The sequence below is a fragment of the Coffea arabica genome, chromosome 2c (assembly GCF_036785885.1).
Source record: "Coffea arabica cultivar ET-39 chromosome 2c, Coffea Arabica ET-39 HiFi, whole genome shotgun sequence".
Lineage (NCBI taxonomy): Eukaryota > Viridiplantae > Streptophyta > Magnoliopsida > Gentianales > Rubiaceae > Coffea > Coffea arabica.
Window position 1 is genome coordinate 10,813,719 of NC_092312.1, and position 19,721 is coordinate 10,833,439.

The 19,721-nt window shown below is 37.7% G+C and overlaps 2 protein-coding genes across 5 annotated transcripts; both read right to left on the reverse strand.

Moving 5' to 3' along the window:
- Positions 1-4,681: 4,681 nt before the first annotated feature.
- On the reverse strand, positions 4,682-7,143 carry LOC140035024 (uncharacterized). The gene has a single exon (XM_072074307.1). It carries the CDS (start codon positions 6,777-6,779, stop codon positions 5,019-5,021), a length of 1,761 nt encoding a protein of 586 aa, XP_071930408.1. The 5' UTR covers positions 6,780-7,143; the 3' UTR covers positions 4,682-5,018.
- A 5,931-nt stretch (positions 7,144-13,074) lies between these two features.
- On the reverse strand, positions 13,075-19,721 carry LOC140035025 (protein TRANSPORT INHIBITOR RESPONSE 1-like). 4 transcript variants are annotated; one of them, XM_072074309.1, is made up of 5 exons: positions 19,322-19,721; positions 18,096-18,631; positions 15,994-16,486; positions 14,548-15,309; positions 13,075-13,715 (listed from the first exon to the last, which is right to left on the reverse strand). In XM_072074309.1, the coding sequence occupies exons 2-4, from the start codon at positions 18,614-18,616 to the stop codon at positions 14,557-14,559; spliced, it is 1,767 nt and encodes a 588-aa protein (XP_071930410.1). In that variant the 5' UTR covers positions 18,617-18,631; positions 19,322-19,721; the 3' UTR covers positions 13,075-13,715; positions 14,548-14,556. The 4 variants fall into 4 exon arrangements, with proteins under 4 accessions (XP_071930410.1, XP_071930409.1, XP_071930411.1 ...); XM_072074308.1 differs by lacking the exon at positions 19,322-19,721 and adding an exon at positions 19,100-19,291; XM_072074310.1 differs by lacking the exon at positions 19,322-19,721 and adding an exon at positions 18,799-18,968.

Below are 19,721 nucleotides of genomic sequence, written 5' to 3' on the forward strand. Positions count from 1 at the left end.
GATTTTTTTCGTTCCTCACTTTTAAAAGTATAATTTTACGTCCCTTACAAATTTAAATTGACCAAATTTGGTTCCTACCTAGGTTTCCGATTAGGTTTTTATCGGAATTCACGACGTGCCTTACACGTGATCACATTTCAAGGGCAAAATTGTCAAATCAAATTTTATATAATTCGATTCATAATTCCTCACATTTCATAAAATAAATTTTTTCGTCCCTTACATTTCACAAAATAAATTTTTTCATCCTTCACATTTTTCAAAATGAATTTTTTCATCTTTTATTGATCAGTGTGAATAATTTTTTTTTAAATCCATGTATATATCTATTTAATTTCACTTGAACAGTACGAATAGCATGTGAAATCAAATAGATATATACATGGGTTTAAAAAAATTGTTAGTTTTTCACTTATTTTAATTTTCTTTTACTCAAAATTTGAAAATAAAGAAAACATTTAATCCTAAATATTATCGAGTGTTTATATTGAATTAAATTTGGACAGAAAAAATAAACAAAAGAAAAGTATGACAAAAAGAAATTAGTGATTGGCATTTTCAAATTTTAAGACAATCACGAGGCAAGTAATTCAACTGTTGGTCTTAAAAGTGTCAAGTAGAAATTTTGTATTTAAATTGAAATTTGTTAGCACAATTATAGTATTCGAGTTAGGACTCATTAATTAAATTAACTTATTAGACAATTCAATAAATAAATTATTATTAAAATAGAAATGTCACAAATATTGAATACGTTTAAATGGTGAAATCATATAAATATATACATGGGTTTCAAACAAAATTATTAGTTTTAAACTCCTATATATATGTATTGAATAGCATGTGTACAACTACAATTAGCATGTTTAGATGAAATTCAATAGAGATAAATTACCTGTTATTTGTAGTGTTCAGATTAAATCAAATATACATATACGTGGGTTTATAGAAAAAAAGCTATTCATACACATGATCAATGAGGAATGAAAAAATTCATTTTGGAAAATGTAAGGGATGAAAAAATTCATTTTTTGAAATGTGAGGAACAAAACAATTCATTTTGTAAAATGTTAGGGATCAAAAAATTTATTTTGTGAAATATGAGGGACTATGAATCAGATTATATAAAAATTGATTTGACAATTTTGTCCTTAAAAAATGATCACATGCAAGTTACATGGTGGATTCCGATAAAAAATTAGTCAGAAACCTAGGTAGGGACCAAATTTGGTCAATTTGAATTTGTAAGGGACGTAAAATTACACTTTTAAAAGTGAGGAACGAAAAAAATCATCTTATAAAATATGAGGGACGTTTTGAACGATTTCCCAAATGTTAACTTCAACAAATAGTATATAGCAGATACTGCGATTCAAACATCTTATAGAACAAAGTTTAGTTTATTCACCTTTCTTAACGGCTAATTAGATTCAAACCTCAAAGTTCATACGTTAATTTAGCAACGATCAAGTCAGCAATAGTCCTCCACATTACTGCGTAATACACCATAAGTAGACATTATTGAAAACATCATTACTCTAATCTCAAAGTCAAATTGCTGTCTACAGTCGCCAAGGATACAGCTAAAATGGAACAACTAATAACGTGCGGCTTCGGTCCAACGTCATAAAATTCTGAGTCCAGAGAAAGGTTGTACCAGTTGTATATTAATTGAGAACGGGAAGAAAATAACTCATGAGCCGATGCAGTAAAATATGAAACCAGGGCAGGAAAATTCAAAACATATCTGTTTGTCATATCATCCAATTCAACTCTCTCGTAGAATGTAAGCCTTAGGTGATTCTAATTTTGCATGGTAAATCGGGTTTGGACAAAAAAAAAAAAGAGAAGAAATTAGCATAGCCCTTCTAATGGGTGATAAAATTTCATATCTGAAAAACTTGGAAGCAGACAGTTTATAGGCCAAAAAGAAAGGAAAAAAAAGCACTTAAAAACAATTCGTGAATGCCAAAGACACATTGAAAACAATAACAAAGAAACTTCTTAGTCAAATGCAGAAATCATCATAACGCATGTGCAAACTCATGGGAAGCAAGTTTTGTCTGGAGATTGTTGGGCCATTTGGCATATCAGCACAATTTGCTGTCAAGCCCACGTATCCAGTTTAGTTTTTGTCTTCACTGACATCATGGACTCCTAATGAGGCTAGGAAAAGGTCAGAGAGTCCTAAAATAATGGGCTGATTCTATCTGGCCACAGTGAGCCCATTCCCAAGTAATGTCCAATAGTCTATTGCACCCATGGGTTAGGCCCACACTTTCAGTTTGCTTTGGGCACTTTTCCCATGAAGACAGCCCAAATAGTGATCGTCCCTTGTTAGTATCAAAATTCTTATGGAAAATTAATCATGTTTTATCTCTTCTAGGCGATACTGTGCTTACCCTAGTCTGGTGAAAATTAGAATAATGGTACCATATGTATTTGATAATTTGCGAGCTAATATATTTATGTGATTGATTTCTAAATTATATATATAAAAAAAAATGAAATAGCGGGTTAGGTGGATTAGTGGAGTCATAAGAAGTCAAAAGTGGTTATCATTTACTAGGATATTTTGCGAGTCGAAGAGCCCCTGCACCAAAGCAATAGACATTATTCATTCATTTCTATTAATGGTTGGATGAATGACCAAATAGGCTATTGTAGACCACCTAAGCAATTTTTCTGTCGGCTTATTTGGACATATAAGCATGGAATCTCGTAAATGCTCCTTTTTTTTCTTTTTCTTTTAATCCTTCTGAATCTGACACCGAGAAGAACTATCGCCCTTCTCGGTACTGGGAATTTTCTTTTCGTATCTCACCCAATAAAAGAATTACAGCACTAGCTCGTCCCAAACAACCAAAGGGTGTTTTTTTTTACCCTGTAAACAACACAACAGAAGTGATAGGACACTCTCAGGAACAATCTTGGGTTCTGACTTGCCAAATCTCTAGAAGTGACCGCATACTGTTGAAAAGGAGTCGTGATTAGCCGGAAATGCACAAACCGGCACAAACCAGCAACCGTTTGTGCCCCTTGTCCTGATTGGAAATGGAGCAGGAACGATTGTCAGAAACAACCGTTTCTGAAGGTTCACGGCCACGGTGTAGCCTCAAAAATTTGTGCGGCTCAGATTACAGCATGTAACTCGATTTTCACGTCATGTGTGGGGCCCACAAAAAATTGTTCTAAAGTTACTCCATGTGTAAAAAAAGTTACACGATGTGCAAAAAATGTTACGCGCTGTTGGAAAATGCACAAACCGACACAAACGGTTGCACCTGTAACCGTTTGTGCCCCTTGTCCTCCTGATTAGCCTTAGCCTGTGCTCGGGCCTGTCTAACTCCTAAATCGTGTGCATCATATTATCAAGAAATTCTCTTATCACCAATTGGTTGGATGGTGTTGATTTGTGGATTCCACTTAGACTGACCTTGGGTCCGATTTGGCGATGATTTCTGAGTGTTTCTAACCTAATTGTGTGTGTTACTTATTTCTGTCTACGGAAAAAAAAATATTATCAAGAAATTCATGTTAATGATGACGTGCACGAAACTTGCTGCTCCACTACAACATTCTGATGCGACATGGAACAGCCTCCCGTGATGCGCCGTTTAATCAAATTTTGCAAGGAATCCTTGCAACAAAAACTCAAGAAAGTTTAGAAAATATTTTTGTGTTGTTGTGCAGGAGCAGGATTTTGTGTCGTTTCAATCTGCAGGTGAACATAACAGTTATTAACATCGATGGACACATGGATATCAGTTCACTTGAAAAGTTGCGCCACTCCCATGATTATAGATATGGTCTATTGGGGGCAGTTTCATTTGAACAAGGCCAGCAAACCGGTCCAATAACTTCACTGCAATGGCTTGTGGACATAGAAGATGGTCCCCAATGTTTCCCTCATCATCGTGTCTATAATTCACTGAATTTTGCACTAAAACCAGTTGTATCCATGGTTCAAAGACTCCGCCAAGTCGTCACTGGAACGGGGCTTCTCGATCCGATACCGGAATGAGAGACTCTGAGATAATGAATCGCCGAGAACTCGGCCGAAACGTCTCCGAGACGGATAGAAACGGTCGAGTCGTCTCGATTCATCCCGAGTCAGCTTAAATTTTTATTAGTTTTGCTAATTTTTTAATTATTTTTTATCATATATTTTTTACAATTTTTAGAATATTAAATATTTTAAAAATTTGCGTTTTGCCGAAACCATGATCGAGGTGCTGAAACCAATATGGAATGGTCCGGACCATGGCCGCAACTGCAACCATGACTTTGAACCATGGTTGTTTCACAATGAACTACTCTATTATTGACCGCTATTAAGTCCACAACACAGATCCTGTTCATAAATTGGTGAAAATGTTGATAAACATTCCCTTTTTCTTTCGCCTTTTAATACTGAAACAATGTCTGGCCAGCACTTGAAATGGTTTGAATCAGAGACGAGAAGCCAAGTTTGCACAAGATTGGATGGATTTTGCATTGGCTCTTCAAGACGAAAGTTCTTCATGGGAAGAGAGGAGCAGCGCACACGTTATTTACACGCACAACACATAGTGAGAAAGAAAGAAAGAAAGAGACACTGGCTGAGGAAGGAAAGGCGAGCAATTAAAGGACTGAGCCAGCCAAATGCCCATATCATCCATCACTCTCTTCTTCGTACAAATTGAAGGAAGACAAAGCATTGATTGCTACTGATCACATGCCTATTATCTTCATTTCATGCCATTCCCATGTGCCCTTCACAAAACCATAGAAAAGATCTACTTAAATTCCCTTTTTCCCTTCAGAGGCATTATTGGCCTAATACAAAATTCTCATTCCAATGGAACCCTATAAATAATTAATGCTACGATGAACTAGATAGATGTTGTACACGTATTTTTCTTTTTGCAGAAGACAAAAGGGTAAGAAGGAGATCTACCTAAAATTACAACTGAAACTCACTTAATATAATGGTGATGTACAGGACAACTTTAATAAATAAGAAGTAAAAGTAACGTTCAGGAATTCCAGAATCCATTAAAAATGTTACGGAATCTATTGGAGGAAAGCCTTCTGACAATCCTTTTTGCATCTGAGTTATCAGACTCCGCAAGCTTTTCAATCTTTTTGAGGTACCCTGAATTTGCAATTTTCTTTCTTGCGCTGTTGCAGCTGGTCAGTGACATCAAAATGGAAAGCAGTAACTTTCTGTTACCTGAATTCATCTCCACTCGGTCAAGCTTTTGTAGAAGAAGTCCCACGTTCTGCTCATTCTGCACAAATCTCTTTCTGTTTTTGGGTACTAAAATCATTGTATAGAGTGTTTCAGATGCCATTTCACACACCTCCAATGACTTAGAATCAAGAAATTGGACCAATTCAGGCATAAATCCAGCATCCCCCATTGCTTTCTTTGCTTCCTCTGACGTTCCACACAGCCAAAATGCAGCCTTTAATGCTAATTCTTGGAGTGAAACCTCCCTATCGTGAAGAAAATACATGATGTGATCCAAGAAACCATAATTTAACAATATGTTAAAACAATTGACAGAGGAAAAGCAAAAGCTCATGATGCCCTTTAATGCCATCTCCCTTGCTTTTGAGGGGAATGATAATCTGGGATCCAAAACACGGACTAGTGCGCGAACCCCACCTTCTTTGACAATTATTTGCCTAATTGATTCATCTCCTGAGGCCATTGTTAGAAGAATATCAATTGAACTTATTTGTGAAACTGCAGCACCATCTCTAGACCGTATCAGCTTGATAAAGACAGATATTGCTCCTTCTTCAACCATGAATTTCTTGATTTCTTCTACTCCAACAAGATTTTTCAACACCCCACAAGCCAATCCTACTAATTCACCAGAATTATCACCATTATTGCATATTTTCATCAGGGCAGTAACCCCACCATGAGCTGAAATTGACCACGCATTATCTGAATTCTCAGTCAATTTCTGCAGACACCTTGCAGCAAATTCTTTACTCGATTCACTCGCACTTTCCAAAACTCTGATCAGTGGAGCAATTATCCCCGCACCAACCAATACTCCCCTGTAAGCCTGAAACCCTGCAATCACAGAAACTGCTTTTGCAGCCTCTTCTTGAATTTCAGTCTCATGTGAATCAAGAAAATTCACTAGAAGACCGACAAAATTCTCGATTTCCACCGCAATCTTGACATATTTGTCATCTTCTTGAATGACTTCATTGAAGCAAATCAACGCTTGTACCTTCATATCTGCAGAACCAATCTTGAGTCTTGACAATAAGTCCTTCACATACAGCTTCATGTCATCTTTCGAAGCTCCAAGATTCGGCCTTGATAAAACTATTGCATAATTCTGAGTAAGCAATCCAAGAGTGTAAATATCAGATAGACTTTTAGTATAATCGCTCAATCTTGCACAAACTATATCCAGATCACTCTGCATGAGCAGCTTCCCACTAAAGGATAGCCTCAAACAGCTCTTTGCAAGATCATCACAATCCTTAAGAGCATGAAGTATGGCCTTGAGAGTGCTAACAAGTGAAGGGTTGTCAATAGAATCACAGTTTTCTATAACCGTGAGGCTGGAAAGAAGTTCTTCAAGCCTGTCGCGAATAGATTGCCATTTTCCAGCAAAAACTTTTATGGAATGAGAGATAGAAATCAGTGAAGATATGACCTGAATTGCATGCTCAATACTTCTCTGTTCCAGGGTTGATGATGATGATGATCCAGATGAATTTTCGGCTTGTTTCGTGTCTAGGCAGCTTCTGCTCTCTTCACCCATATTGGTACTAATTGCTCATTGGCTGAAAAGGGATGCTCATTTCTTTCCGGTCGCCGGGGGATTCAAGATTCCGGTGACAGTTGAGAGTGTAGTAAGGGTTAAGGATCTCATCAACTGAAGAGAATGACCAGGTCTCCTATACCGGATCTTATCTGCAGTACTCGTAGCGAGTGCATGTAGCTGAAACTGACAGGAGGGTGAAACTACTATTATGGCCTTATACTTAGTATGGGAGCCTAATATCAATAGGGGAAATTGGAAGGGTAAATTATGAAATTTTGTGAGCCTAAAAGGGTTGCTTTGGTCGGTTGAGTTGAGGGGTTTGCAACAGTTAAGGGATGAGCATGAGAAATAATAGGACAACTTGTTTGAGAAATATGCAAATGGTAGGAATCGGAAGTTTCTCTGCCTTCTAACATGGAAGGACATCTATGGGTTAATTTACCTAATTGTTCTTGTCACGATCTAATATTTTGGTCCTATTTTTAGAAAAAGAAGTTTTGGTCCTAAAAGATGAAAGTATTCTCTTTATTTTGAACTTTGCGTAAAGTTGTTTAACAGAAAAATAACTTCTATAAAAGTTGTTTAAAGTGGTAAAAAGATGGCACTATTTGTTCTTACCTTTTAGTGGCATTCTTTTGAGGATAAATTAAGTTATAATTGGAGATACAAAAATATACTAAATGCTTGTAAGTGGGCTCGAGTTTGAGACGTCTCACTCGCACTTCTTTCTCACGAACCCTCGATCTATTTTCCTCCCCTGATCGTCTGGTTACGTCAGTTTAATATAGCAAGGATATTAACAAGATTTAAGTTCCTTACACACAATTGTTGAGGAAAAAAGGGGTTGAAATCACCTTAGTTCACGCAACAAAAAACCAGTATTTCATTTTCTATTGGTTCTTGATTAGTGGGGATGCAGGGCGCAAGGAGGGGGTACTGGTGAATGGTGATAATGAAGGATCTTCGTTACCCATCGAATTTTTTGATCCCAAAACTGGAATGTATAACCATTTTGCTCTGAATCTTTGTGGGTTTTGGATTCTTGTTGGGGGAGTTGGGCGAAGATGAGACAGTGAAGCTAGGTGCTACATGAGCGATAACAACTGATATCTAAGATGAGCATGTACAAGTTAAAGCCAGATTAATACCTAACCCTAAACATATTGTTGAAAGTTGTCTAGGACTGATGACAAGGTGACATTGAGTTCAACAAAAAGACAGAGGGGGGCCAAAAAAAGAAAAGAAAAGAAAAGAAAAAATCCAAACTAGTGAGCTGTCTTGAAGAGAGAATACAAGAAAGAAAGCGACATTATTGTTGTTTTGCCTCAAAATTCTTTGTACAATTAAAATAATCAGGAACCTGTTAGACATCCTACGGATATATAGGGAATTCGGTACCACAAAACAAATTCCTAAGATTTTTTAATGTAACCTAACTACCTAAGTAGAGCAACCAACTCCCTCTAGATGAGTTAGCCACCACATTAATTGTGGAATGGGAGGTCAAGGGTTCAAACTTTGTTTTCCATCAATGTGCCTTAATATGAGCTTTGTCCTAAATCTATAGGAGTGTTTGGTGCACCCGTGTGGTTTGATGGTGGTTCAGTCTCCGTCAGGTTCCCCCGATTCAGTTGAGTCTCCCCACATAGCAGATCCCCCCGCCCCTCTAGGAGTAGAAGTAGACTAGACATGTGCCGTTACGAAAAAAAACTACCTAAGTAGAGCGGTACAGCTGAAATTTGTTACGGTCAGCAAGAAAGTATTAATGTATATTTTGTATACGTTCTTTTGGTTGTATTCATTCATCTGGTAGATTACGTTTGTCAAAACCTTTTCCTGATTTATGGTATAGGTCCTACTGATTCTTCGGGCATAAGTTGGCTTGCAAAGGTTAATTAATGTATAGACGTTTCGTGGGATGGAAAATATTTATTTCGTGCACGTTATAACTAATGATATATTCAGGTTTTCAAGAATGATTAGTAACTCAGAATCCGGGGGATTCTGCAGTTTGGCACTACACTAGTGCAGCAGGAAATGCAGTAAAATCTATACCTTCCTTCTTAAGTATTGCTGAGGTGCGAAGAATAGAATACCTGTTAAAAAAATTCCATACCCAAAATAGTGAGGCCAAATTTGCATTTGGTCCAAATTTCCCGTGCCATTTTCCCAGTGCAAATTAGAGGTCAAAGAAAATCTTGATTTGGGAAATATCAGCAATGGTCTGCTGAAGTTCACTTTGATTTATCATTTATATACACATACATACCAAGCCACAAAAAGCGTGACGGCTAAGTATGGAAAGGAAAGATGCCGAAGCAAAGACAATTAACATTCAACTGGGAAAAACGTGAGGGATAATGGACCACCCTCATAAGGACACCCTTCTTGATTAGGTGAAAAGGGCAAAGAAAGGAAGGGGGGGGGGCAGCTTTCAATGCCCCTCAGTGTAGAGATGACACCACCTCACCCCACCATGTGAACCCCTCTTTGTTCTATTCCCCAAGCTCCGGTGCCTCACCTTTTCACTAGGAAATCAAGATTATGTATTGTATCCTCACCTCACAAGATAAAAATAAACAGAACTATTATTACCTCCTTGATGAGTTTAATTACAAAGTGTGATCCTAGAAACTAACCGGTCAAACAAATTGGCTTTGGTAATCTGGCATATCTAAACATTCAAGTCAAGTATTGGCTTTAGTAATGGTGAAAAACGGGCATCACAAAACACAGCATACATTGAAAACGTACTATTTGTGATATGGTTGGATGCCTAATTTACTACTAATTCATAGTGTTCGCTAAGTGACAAAATTAGCATGGATTGCTTTGTTGGTCACGGATTGTTATTTTTATAGAAAGAGCTTTTCAGCCTTTCTTGTCTACGGCATTGCATTTCTAACAAAGTTTTGAAGAATAACTTTACTGCCATGCCAAATTGGACTAAAGTAGCGGAGCATCTGCATCAATTCTATTTGTTAACTTATCCTGAAGGGCTTTCTAACTTGCAAGCGTGCAGGCCGACCAATTCACCCATTAAATGTTTGTCGAAATCCAACTAAGAGTCTTATTCCCAATCATTAGATTAATTTGAACTTAATTTCTTTTCCCATTTGCTTACTTTATTATTCTATGGTAACATTTTGCTGCCACGTGCATTACTTTACCATATAAAGTAAAATTCGGAAAGAATTTGCTTGTGAAGCAATTACTACTACATACTTATTATACTGCACACGACTTGGAGGAAATTTGATTTTCTCTTCTAGATGATTGTTATTATGCGAAAATCAAATCATCAGAGTATAATTACCTTAACATCTCTTTACACCCTTCATTTTCGAAGATTGCGACGTGAGGCAAATAAAGGGCCAAACTGTTGTTGTCTAATGGTGAAGAAATTATGAGGGGAGAAGCACAGGCTTGCTGCATCAACCATATGCTGTGGTGGTCTTTGAATGCGGATCCAAAGGTTAGGTAGAAAGGGCGATATGTGAGAGATGGAACAAAAATCCAGTGATCATATTCAAGACACCTTTGAGTGGAGAGGAAGCGAAATTCATAGCTGAACGTCCTCTGCTACCAAATACCTTAGCTTCGAAGTAAAAAACTACTACATGTTACAATTTCATAGGCTCATATGCATTCTCCAGCTTCATCATGCAAAGACCACTAGAAAAACGAAGGGCCAAAAAACACAAAGAGAGAAAGGAGAATTTATTATAAATGAGTGCTTGCAAAAAATCAACGAAAAAGTAGATCCAAATAATGCAATCATCATTTGCCGTACAAAGGGCTTGAATTTGTTTCAACAGCTAATACTCAGAAAGGGCTTGGGGGTTGTTAAAGCTTGGATTTGTCCAAGTGTTAGATTTTTTTTTTTTTTCTTCTTCAAAGTAAATCCTCAAGAAAGTTGTTAAGCAACAATTCCCCGGAAGATCAAGAGATGACGAGGGCCTGATGGACTGGTCATAGAAATAAAAATCAACTGAGTTTCCTCTAGCAATTAATAGTGCCAAAAGAAAATGGAAATACTAGATGGTATAGCAATAAAAACTTTCGGAATTAGTTAAAATGTGCTTTAATTAGCTGCCATGATGTGACCGATCAAGGGCTGTTGGCTTGTTGCAATTGTTGGTACGGACACTTGCAAGAGGATATATAATATAGTAGTGTTCTATTACGCTCTCTCGAGTCTTTTTCATTCAAGCCTCAAGGGAACCACCAGCCATTTGCATTTGCTAGTTAGTCAGCTTTGAAGTTGTGCGACGAGATGAGCCAAACCCATGAATCTCATGGCGTTGTGCAATTTTTTGGTTGCTGCATGGTGCATTTCATGACTTCAATTGCCATTTGCCAACTGCAGATTGCTAACTGTTGGCTATATATTGGGTTTCTAGAATTTAGGATGATACTGCAGATCAATATTTGTATAATGGTCGGTAGGAACTGCTTATTCTCGAACGAAATTAAAAAAGAAGCTCAACTTTGTGCAGCAGCATGTTCATGTAGAATGTCCTGCACATATGCTCTCTGACCAGTCTAGTTCACACTAAACATTGTTTAATCAGGTGCACCAATAGGTATCATATCAAATTACCTGATTTACAAGTCATGAAACATTTTGGACAATACCTTTTTAACTGTGAACACAGACATGATTGAAATTGAACAGACGGACGTACACCGTAGATAGATAATATAGGAGCGTTGAGATTGGAGGATCGGATTCTATTATGGTCTACGTCTTGATAGGTGATTTGACACGATTGTTTCTTCTTAATTGCTTGATATCTAAAACAATTATATGGTCTTAGCATAGTGTTTAACTGCTAGATCAGTCTTCATCTTAGGTCGCAAGTCATTGCGGTGGTTTATGCTAGATATAGCTTAGGGGTCATCCACCAGATCTGCATAGTGTTTCATAGGCTAATTAAGATAAATGGTTATTATTGGCCTAGAAGGTCAAATCAAGGCAACCTACCATACTAAAGATTGCTTAAAATTTTCTTGAAATTGAACAGTGGAACCACATACAGACACATACACACAAATTAAACGGGTAGCATTCCCTAATCACTTATGAGTAATGTATTAGGGTAATGTTGAAGAACCAAACATATTATATATAGGTTAATAACTGTGTTGGTCAAATTATAATCCAACTGAATTGGTAGGAAAATTGATCAGGTGAGGTGATCTTGAGGTTCTTAAGTTGATTCTTGATCGCAATCCTTTTTCCCTTCCCCTTTTGTAAAGTTTGAAGTCTCTCTATAAACCAAAAAAAAAATATTGAAGTTTGTCCAAAGTGGGTTTGTGCAGAACCAATCAGGTTACACTTACAAGTGGTTTCTTTTTCTTTAACTACTGATATTGAAAAGCCAAAAGAATTTTATTTATTTATTTATTCATTTTTGTGGTGGAGAGAGAAAGCAAAAGAAGCTTGCTACTTCATAGAAGTTCTTTTTTTTTTTTTTTTGGAAAAAGTACTTCATAGAAGTCCCACAGCCCCCACCCCCCCCCCTCCGGGTCCTCGGCCGTCCACCGCCACCTCCCCATCCCCAGTAACCACCCTTGCCAGAAAAAAAAAAAAAAAAAAAGGTGATGGAGCATTGGTGGGCCGTTGTCCAACAAGCCTTCCTCCCTGATTGGGTCTAACAATTTGGTTGGGGTTTGGGATATACATTGGGTGGCTATCCACTAATGGCACGCAGACTCTTCTCAAGACCTAGGACATGGATAATTTATATGATCTACTTGGACTTCTCCGATCATTTTTCATCTACAATTATTAACACTCTCAGAATTACATATCCTTGCACAGGTGGTGTAAAAAAAAAAAATTTTTTTTAAAACACAAACAGGTCCTATAATCTTTGTTAAAATTAAAAATCTTATTTTTGCACGTATGATATGCTTGAGAGAGAGAAAAATTTACACCCCTGCGGCACTCAAGTAAAGTAGTGCTACGGTGTTTATTTATTTATTGTTGAATTAGTGCTGTCCAGTCAACAGCATTTAGGTTCTTGTCTTATTGGCAGTGTCTTTGGGAAATGAAACAGGGAAAGATTGCATTCTTGTGTGTAATTTTGTTTGTGGTTTTCAACAAAACAAGTTGAACTGGTTTTTGTCTTTTGTATATATTTATATTTTTGGGGGGGGGGGGGGGGATGAATTAGTATCTTCCTGTCAACAGCATTTAGTCCTCGTCTTACTGGCTGTCTTTAGGAAATGAAACAAGGATAGACAGCATTCTTCTGTGTAATTTTGTATGTTGTTTTCAACAAAATGAAGTTGGAACAGGTTGCATTGGATCTTCATAAGTAAATAAAGAAACTATTCCTTCTTTATGTTGACAGTATGACAATAATGGGGAAGTAATTCCAGTGCAGATAAGGGCAGCAACAATGGAATTACTGCACAAGATCTCACCCCGAAAATTAATAAACCACGACACAGGAGGGCCAAAAAGGACTGGAAGTTTTAGAATGACAAACTGGGAAGAAGCTCAAGGGAAATGGCTATTCCTGTGTCTTGATCATGCCACCTCTAAAGATGTAGCCCATTTTGGCACTTTGGTTTTGGAATTCACCTTACATATCTATCTCTCTAGAGGCAAGGCATTTTTCTCAGTCGATTGCATTTCTTGATAGCTGGAGTACTTGCATGTATGATGATTCTTCAGTCATCGGATGCAAATACAACCAACTCCACGGCAATTGAAGCAGGAGGGCCTTACAATCCTTCCTTGCCTTTTGTTGTTATCCCGCTCCTCCATGCAAAGCGAACAGATAATATACTTGAAAGAGCCATCAGTCAAGAACTAGTGGACTTTTTTAGTTTCTTTACCACTACTATAACATTCATTCAATAATCAGATCCCAGCTGGAAGACTGCTAGGAAGTTATTCATCGTAAACCTGCATAAACCCTGCATGCACGACTTGTTACTTTTTGTTCGTGCCTCAAAAACTATGGGGAAACTAACAAAATAACATGAACAGCCTATGGGGAAACTGACAGCACAAAGTGCAAGAGAAGATGATTACCCCGGGCACAGATACCAGGGACATTCAATGCAGGCTTTTGAGCTTGTCAGCTGAATATGAATATATTTTATATCCAAATTCACAGCAAGTCAGATGTGTGTGATTCAAGAGGAAAAAGCTCCAATACTGTCAGCCAGGCTTGGCAGCTTGTCTTTAATATAGCAAATTCAAGAGCATATTATACTCAGGACTCAGCTTATACAATTTATCTAACACCTTAGTGTTGGCTCAGCCTTTTTATTATTATTTTTTTCCTGTGTTGCTTCAACCCATTTATTGATATCCTATCACATAGTTAAACTCATGGGGCATGTGGTACCACATATGCAATGCCAGCAAATTTTTACAATTTTCACTTGGAGATGAGGCAACCAGATTGTTTCAAAGATCCAATAACATCAAAGTTATCAAGGTAACTAGCAGAACTCTCCAGAAGCACATCTTTTTATTCCTATGCATTGACAACAAGAGTTTTTTATAACATGTTCAATAAATTATCAAGGCTTCACTGCTAGTGTAGAAGTGCTATATCCAGGATATGTCCAATATGATTATGAACACAGCAGATATCAGAACAAGGATTGCCCCTGCCAATGAACTAATGAACCAACCTTAACACGTGTTCTTGAATATGTACGAGTCTGCTGTAAAAAATCACAAACCAGATGCACATGCACATACCTTCAAAGAAAAAGATGACCAAGAACTGATTACCTTAGAATCTCACAGGGTAAGAACAAATGGTGGGGCGTCCCTTCTTGGCCCAGCTACAGAACGATATACATAAACTTTGTCCACATGGCTATCATCTTCCTCGTCTTTCATGACCTCTACATTCAATCTTGGCATCTCCTTTGCAAGTAAACGACAACCATTCATTGTTACATTGCATGCTGACATCCAGAGCGAACGCATTGATTCATATTTCTTCAACCCAGACAGTAGTGCAGCATTTCCAAATGGGCAATCTCTAATTTCAAGCTTCCTCAGCTTTGGACAACCACCAAGCACACACTGCATACCCCAATCACTGCGGCCAGCAAAAGCCACCGAGAGAGTCTCAAGATTCTTAGCGTACTTCCCAATGTATTCAAATGTCAGGTCAGTTAAGAGGCCTGAAACTGCAAGCCGCTGAAGCTTAGTGCAAGTCTTTACCACAGCACCAAAAGCCTCATCCATGGGTTCATCTGTCAGGTAATCTGGCTGGCCTGGATTCATTATGCAGAGACGAAAATGGGTAAAATCAGGGCAGTTCTGCACTATAGTTGCAACTGCAGCATTAGTCATCTGCTGACAAAAGTAGAGAACATAGTGGAGTTTGCGGCACCCATGAGAAACAGCCAGAAAACCTGACTCAGTCACGCCATGGTTCATATCTTGATCAAAAGGATGTGCAGGGAAGACCCTGATTTCTTCAAGCAAGGGACAGCAGGATCCTACAGCTTCTAGTCCCTTGTCTTCAACAGTATCAAGAACCTGTATCAGAGCATTCACATATGAGAATGCAAATTCCATGAGCATAGCATATTCAGTGTACATCAAGCAACAAATCTCAATATATCTTTTTCACGTGTAGAAAATTTGGTGGTTTTAACAGTCTTATATTCAACTCAGAGTAAGCACTGAGGTTTTCTAAGTTAAACAACTCATTTCTTGTATAAGTGAATTTAAGCTTTGTCAGAGGTGTATAGATGAAATGTCATGAACAGAGAGTACATATGCATATCTGAGCTTCAGGGGCAATGCATTCCCATCTCCCAAGCAACAAGTATGAAAAAAAATAAGGATACTAGTAAAAAGAAACCTTTCAAACAAATCATCAAGAAGTAGACAAATTGTGCACTACTGTATCAGACATCAGCAAGACGAACACATTGAAAACATGAGGGATTGTGTAATAGAAAAGCTCAGTTTTATACAAATGACTTAAAAAGTTTTATATTTTGTGCTGATAGTTCAGATTGGTGACTAGTAGAGAAGATTGTTCACTTGGCCAATGTCTGAACACCAAATTGTTCATGGTTTTCATGATGTCAGCAATTACTATGTTCGATAATCCTCCAGTCTTGATCATTCATTCGGTGTTGCAGTTTTAACAGATTCCAATGAAAGGAATTGATTGTGCAGAATCTAAGCAACTTCAAACGCAAAGTTTCTTACCCAGAGGCACCGCAGGTTAGGGCAGTGAGCAATTAACTTTGTGAATTCATCACTACGAAGGGTTGCATAGCTCAAATTCAAGAAAGTCAGACTGGAACAAGCTGGATATAGAACATGGAGATAGATGTAAGAGGCATCCCATAATCCAGCGAGGATTTGCAGGTTTTTACAGTTTCTGAATGCATTCTCAAGCTCCACACAATGGTGAGACATGAGTTCTTGCTGGAAAGAACCGGTACCAAGCTCCATAAGCTGAGGTGCCCGCACAAGTAGGCGCTGTAACTGGTCTAAGCCAATGCCTTTATTGACCTTCAAGACCTTTAAAGATTTGCACCTACTGACAAGTCTCTCAAGGGCATCAAAACTGACCTCGCTGTTCAGGCTGGCAAAGTTCAGTATTTCCAGTGATGTAAAGTTATCAGGAAAGGCACTTAGCCAACTTCCACTTATGTCATCGATCCCATTCTCCTGTATGTCCATCTCAGTTAGTTTCCTGCAAGCCAAATTACAAGTTATATTCTCATTAGGGAGGGAAAAAAAAATGAAAAGAACAAAAAAAGAAGGCTTTAGGATCATCAAGGGAAAAAGATAGATCTGGACATAAAAGATGATAAACTGTTGAAACACCAAAGTTGAAGAGCAGTATATGATGTACAAGAATGTTCAGTTTCATTGATGAAATTCACCAAAGAGTGATGGAGAAGTAATTGACGAGTCAGAATTTGTAATATGGAATATCTGAGGCGAGGCTGATAATTTTTAATGCTGACTCATGTTCTGAAGAAGACGTGGAGCATTTTCTAAGAAAATGACAAGATGCCAAATTGCCAATTATGAGTAGATCCAAGTTTTACTAAACTACATATGCTTCACAAGACTGAATTTCCTGTGTGGTTCTCTCTCTTAGCCATGAAAATGAATGTCAGTGGAAACCACGTAGTGGTAACAAACTAATTTGGTAAAACCTCTAATGATAATCAAAAGCGAAATAACTTCCAGTTGCTTTAATCCGTCTGATTTTTCAGCAGCAAAAGACACTCCTAAGGAAAAAAGAATATAAGTACAAAGAGAAGGTCTTTCCTCAGAGAGAATGATACCAAACCCTACAACAAGATGCAACGAAATATCAATGAAAATAAAGAATATCGAATAATCAATTGTAATGTAAAAATTCCAGGTTTGCTAATATGAATTACAAGACATCCAAAGTATCCTGATAGAATTTTCATCTTCCAGGTTGACAGCATTTTGACTTATGATACTCCATTTGTTCAGGGCAGTAAGCAGACTTGCCTTGGCATATATAGATTGGGCCAAATAACTGAGAAAAGATCTTTGCATATCAACATTTCTACTTCCAACATTTGTATTGAAATGGAATTATCTGAACTCAGCAAAACAGACAACTTTTCCAGCAAAGAATAAATAGCTTGTCGGATTTCAAGGCAAATGCGGCCTGCCTTGTACAGTGAGAATGACCGTATCTGTATAAACTATGGTATCAAGGACAATCTATCCATTGAATGCTCCTCAACAGGTCAAACGTCACATCCAGAAATCAACAGCAAAAGGAAGAGAAAAAGAACCCATAAAGTAGAAGCACTCAACTTCCACTACTACTACTCTGTTTTGTACAGGGAAAGCAAGAAAACAAAAACCCCTCCTATCTATCTCCTCCATAACTTTCCCAGATAATTTATACATATCAAACCATAAACAGTTTTCTCAACTTTTCTGATCCATGAACACTCAGAGAGAGAGAGAGAGAGAGAGAGAGAAACTCAACCCTAAAGAGTAATTACTTTTTCCCCCTCCAGTGATCAGATTCTCCTAAGTCCATTCTCAAGGGAAAAAAATCAATGAGGGAGCTGTAGATGATTCATGAACAACAAAGCATAAATCAAATCTGAATACACGTAGAACAAGCACGTGAAAGACACTCAAATAACAGATCACGAATTCTTTAAATCAATCATAACACAGTTTGCATAAACACACTGCGAACAGAGCCCAGATAAGTCACGAAATAAATACCTGATCCTAGTCCAACAAACATGAAACTCAGAAAAATAAATGGAAAAAACAGGTAAAAGAACTCTTACTTGCAATGAGTAGCGATTGATTTGAGCCCGTCACTACTAAAACCATCACAACTAAGCAATGAGAGTGCTTTAAACCCAGGGAATGACATAGCCAAGAACTCCAAGCTCTCATCACTCACAGTCATTCTTTTTAGTCTCAGCTCCTCCAAAAGGGGATAAACTTTCGCAAACATAACAAGCCAATCATGAATATTAGCACCCCAATTCTGTGGAACCAAATTGAAATCCGAAAATCTAGGCTTTCCCTTGAGAGTCACACTCTTAATTCTTGGAAATCTTCTGGCAACAATCTCAGGAGAGACAGAATAGCAGTTGCCTATAAATATTTTGGTCCGACTCCAACGCTCAGCATTGTACCAATCTTTGCAGACGAGGGAAACTGAGCTTCTATCCTTGTGGGAGTGCAGCATAGAGAGGACTTTCTCTAAGACCTCATCTGGAAATTGGGATGGTGACTGAATTGCCTCAGGGTAGTTCGCCGAATCTGCTGAGTTCTTGGTTTTCTTTATATTCGGATCCATTTTCCACAGCTGGTTCTGATTCATTAACATAAATGCCAAAGTTTAGACAGCATCACTGAGACTATATATTTGCTTTCCAGGAAATTCACTAAAATTAGTTAATAAATGCAAAAGGAAAAATGGAACCATCAAAGAGTACTAAGTAATTGGGAATACTCCACACTCAAAGAAATGATACTAACATGACAGCCAAATCTTGAAATGAATTACCGAGACGCTTACACCTCATGCTGGGATTTTCATCCCAAAGTTGCAACCTTTCTGACAGATATTCATGAATGACAAGTACTTAATGCAGCAACTCAGCAAAATTTCATGAGTATCTCAAGCATTGATATGGCCCTTTCCACCTCCTCCCCCCCTCCCTCTCCCCCAAAGCAAACAAAACCAACCCCAACACAAAGAGAATTAGAAAACAAGAAGCACAACCCAATAACTGAAACTCAAGATCCACCACAAAAACAAAGAAACATAATTACTTACCATTACAACTACTCAAGACTACCTCAGAAATCAGAAGGAGAGAAACAGTAGAACAAAAAGAAAAAGGCCCCAAAAAACTACACACACATATTATGCTATAAGTTGACAGCTATGAAATCAATGCAAGTATAATTTTTTATACAAGTAAGAAGTGGATGATTGAGTGGGGGATGCATGAGGCCATGAACAAAAGGGTGGAGCTTTGAGCTTTCACTTTCTTACCTCTTTTGCGTTCTTGATTGCTGAATGCTAGAAATTTATTGGACCACCCCACATTTGATAAATAAGGCTACAAGACCGTACTTAAGGCGTAGCACAACTTAACCACTCCTTGTTGCATATTATGGATATAGACAAGCAAAAAGTAAAAAAGAACGAGGTATACTTGAAATTTTTTTTTCTGCTTTTCTTAAAGGCATTGAAGTGTGGCAGAACTGAGATGAAGCATAATTTATTAAAGGGGAGCAGTAATTATGCACAATAATTTAGGAAAGAAAGCTCTAAACAATTGATTAAAGAATCCCATCTTAAGTACTTAGCTTAAGCTGGCAGTGGCAAACTGACAAGTCTGACATGGCAGCGGAACCCAACGTACACTTTGGTGTGTGATTTGTCCACCCTT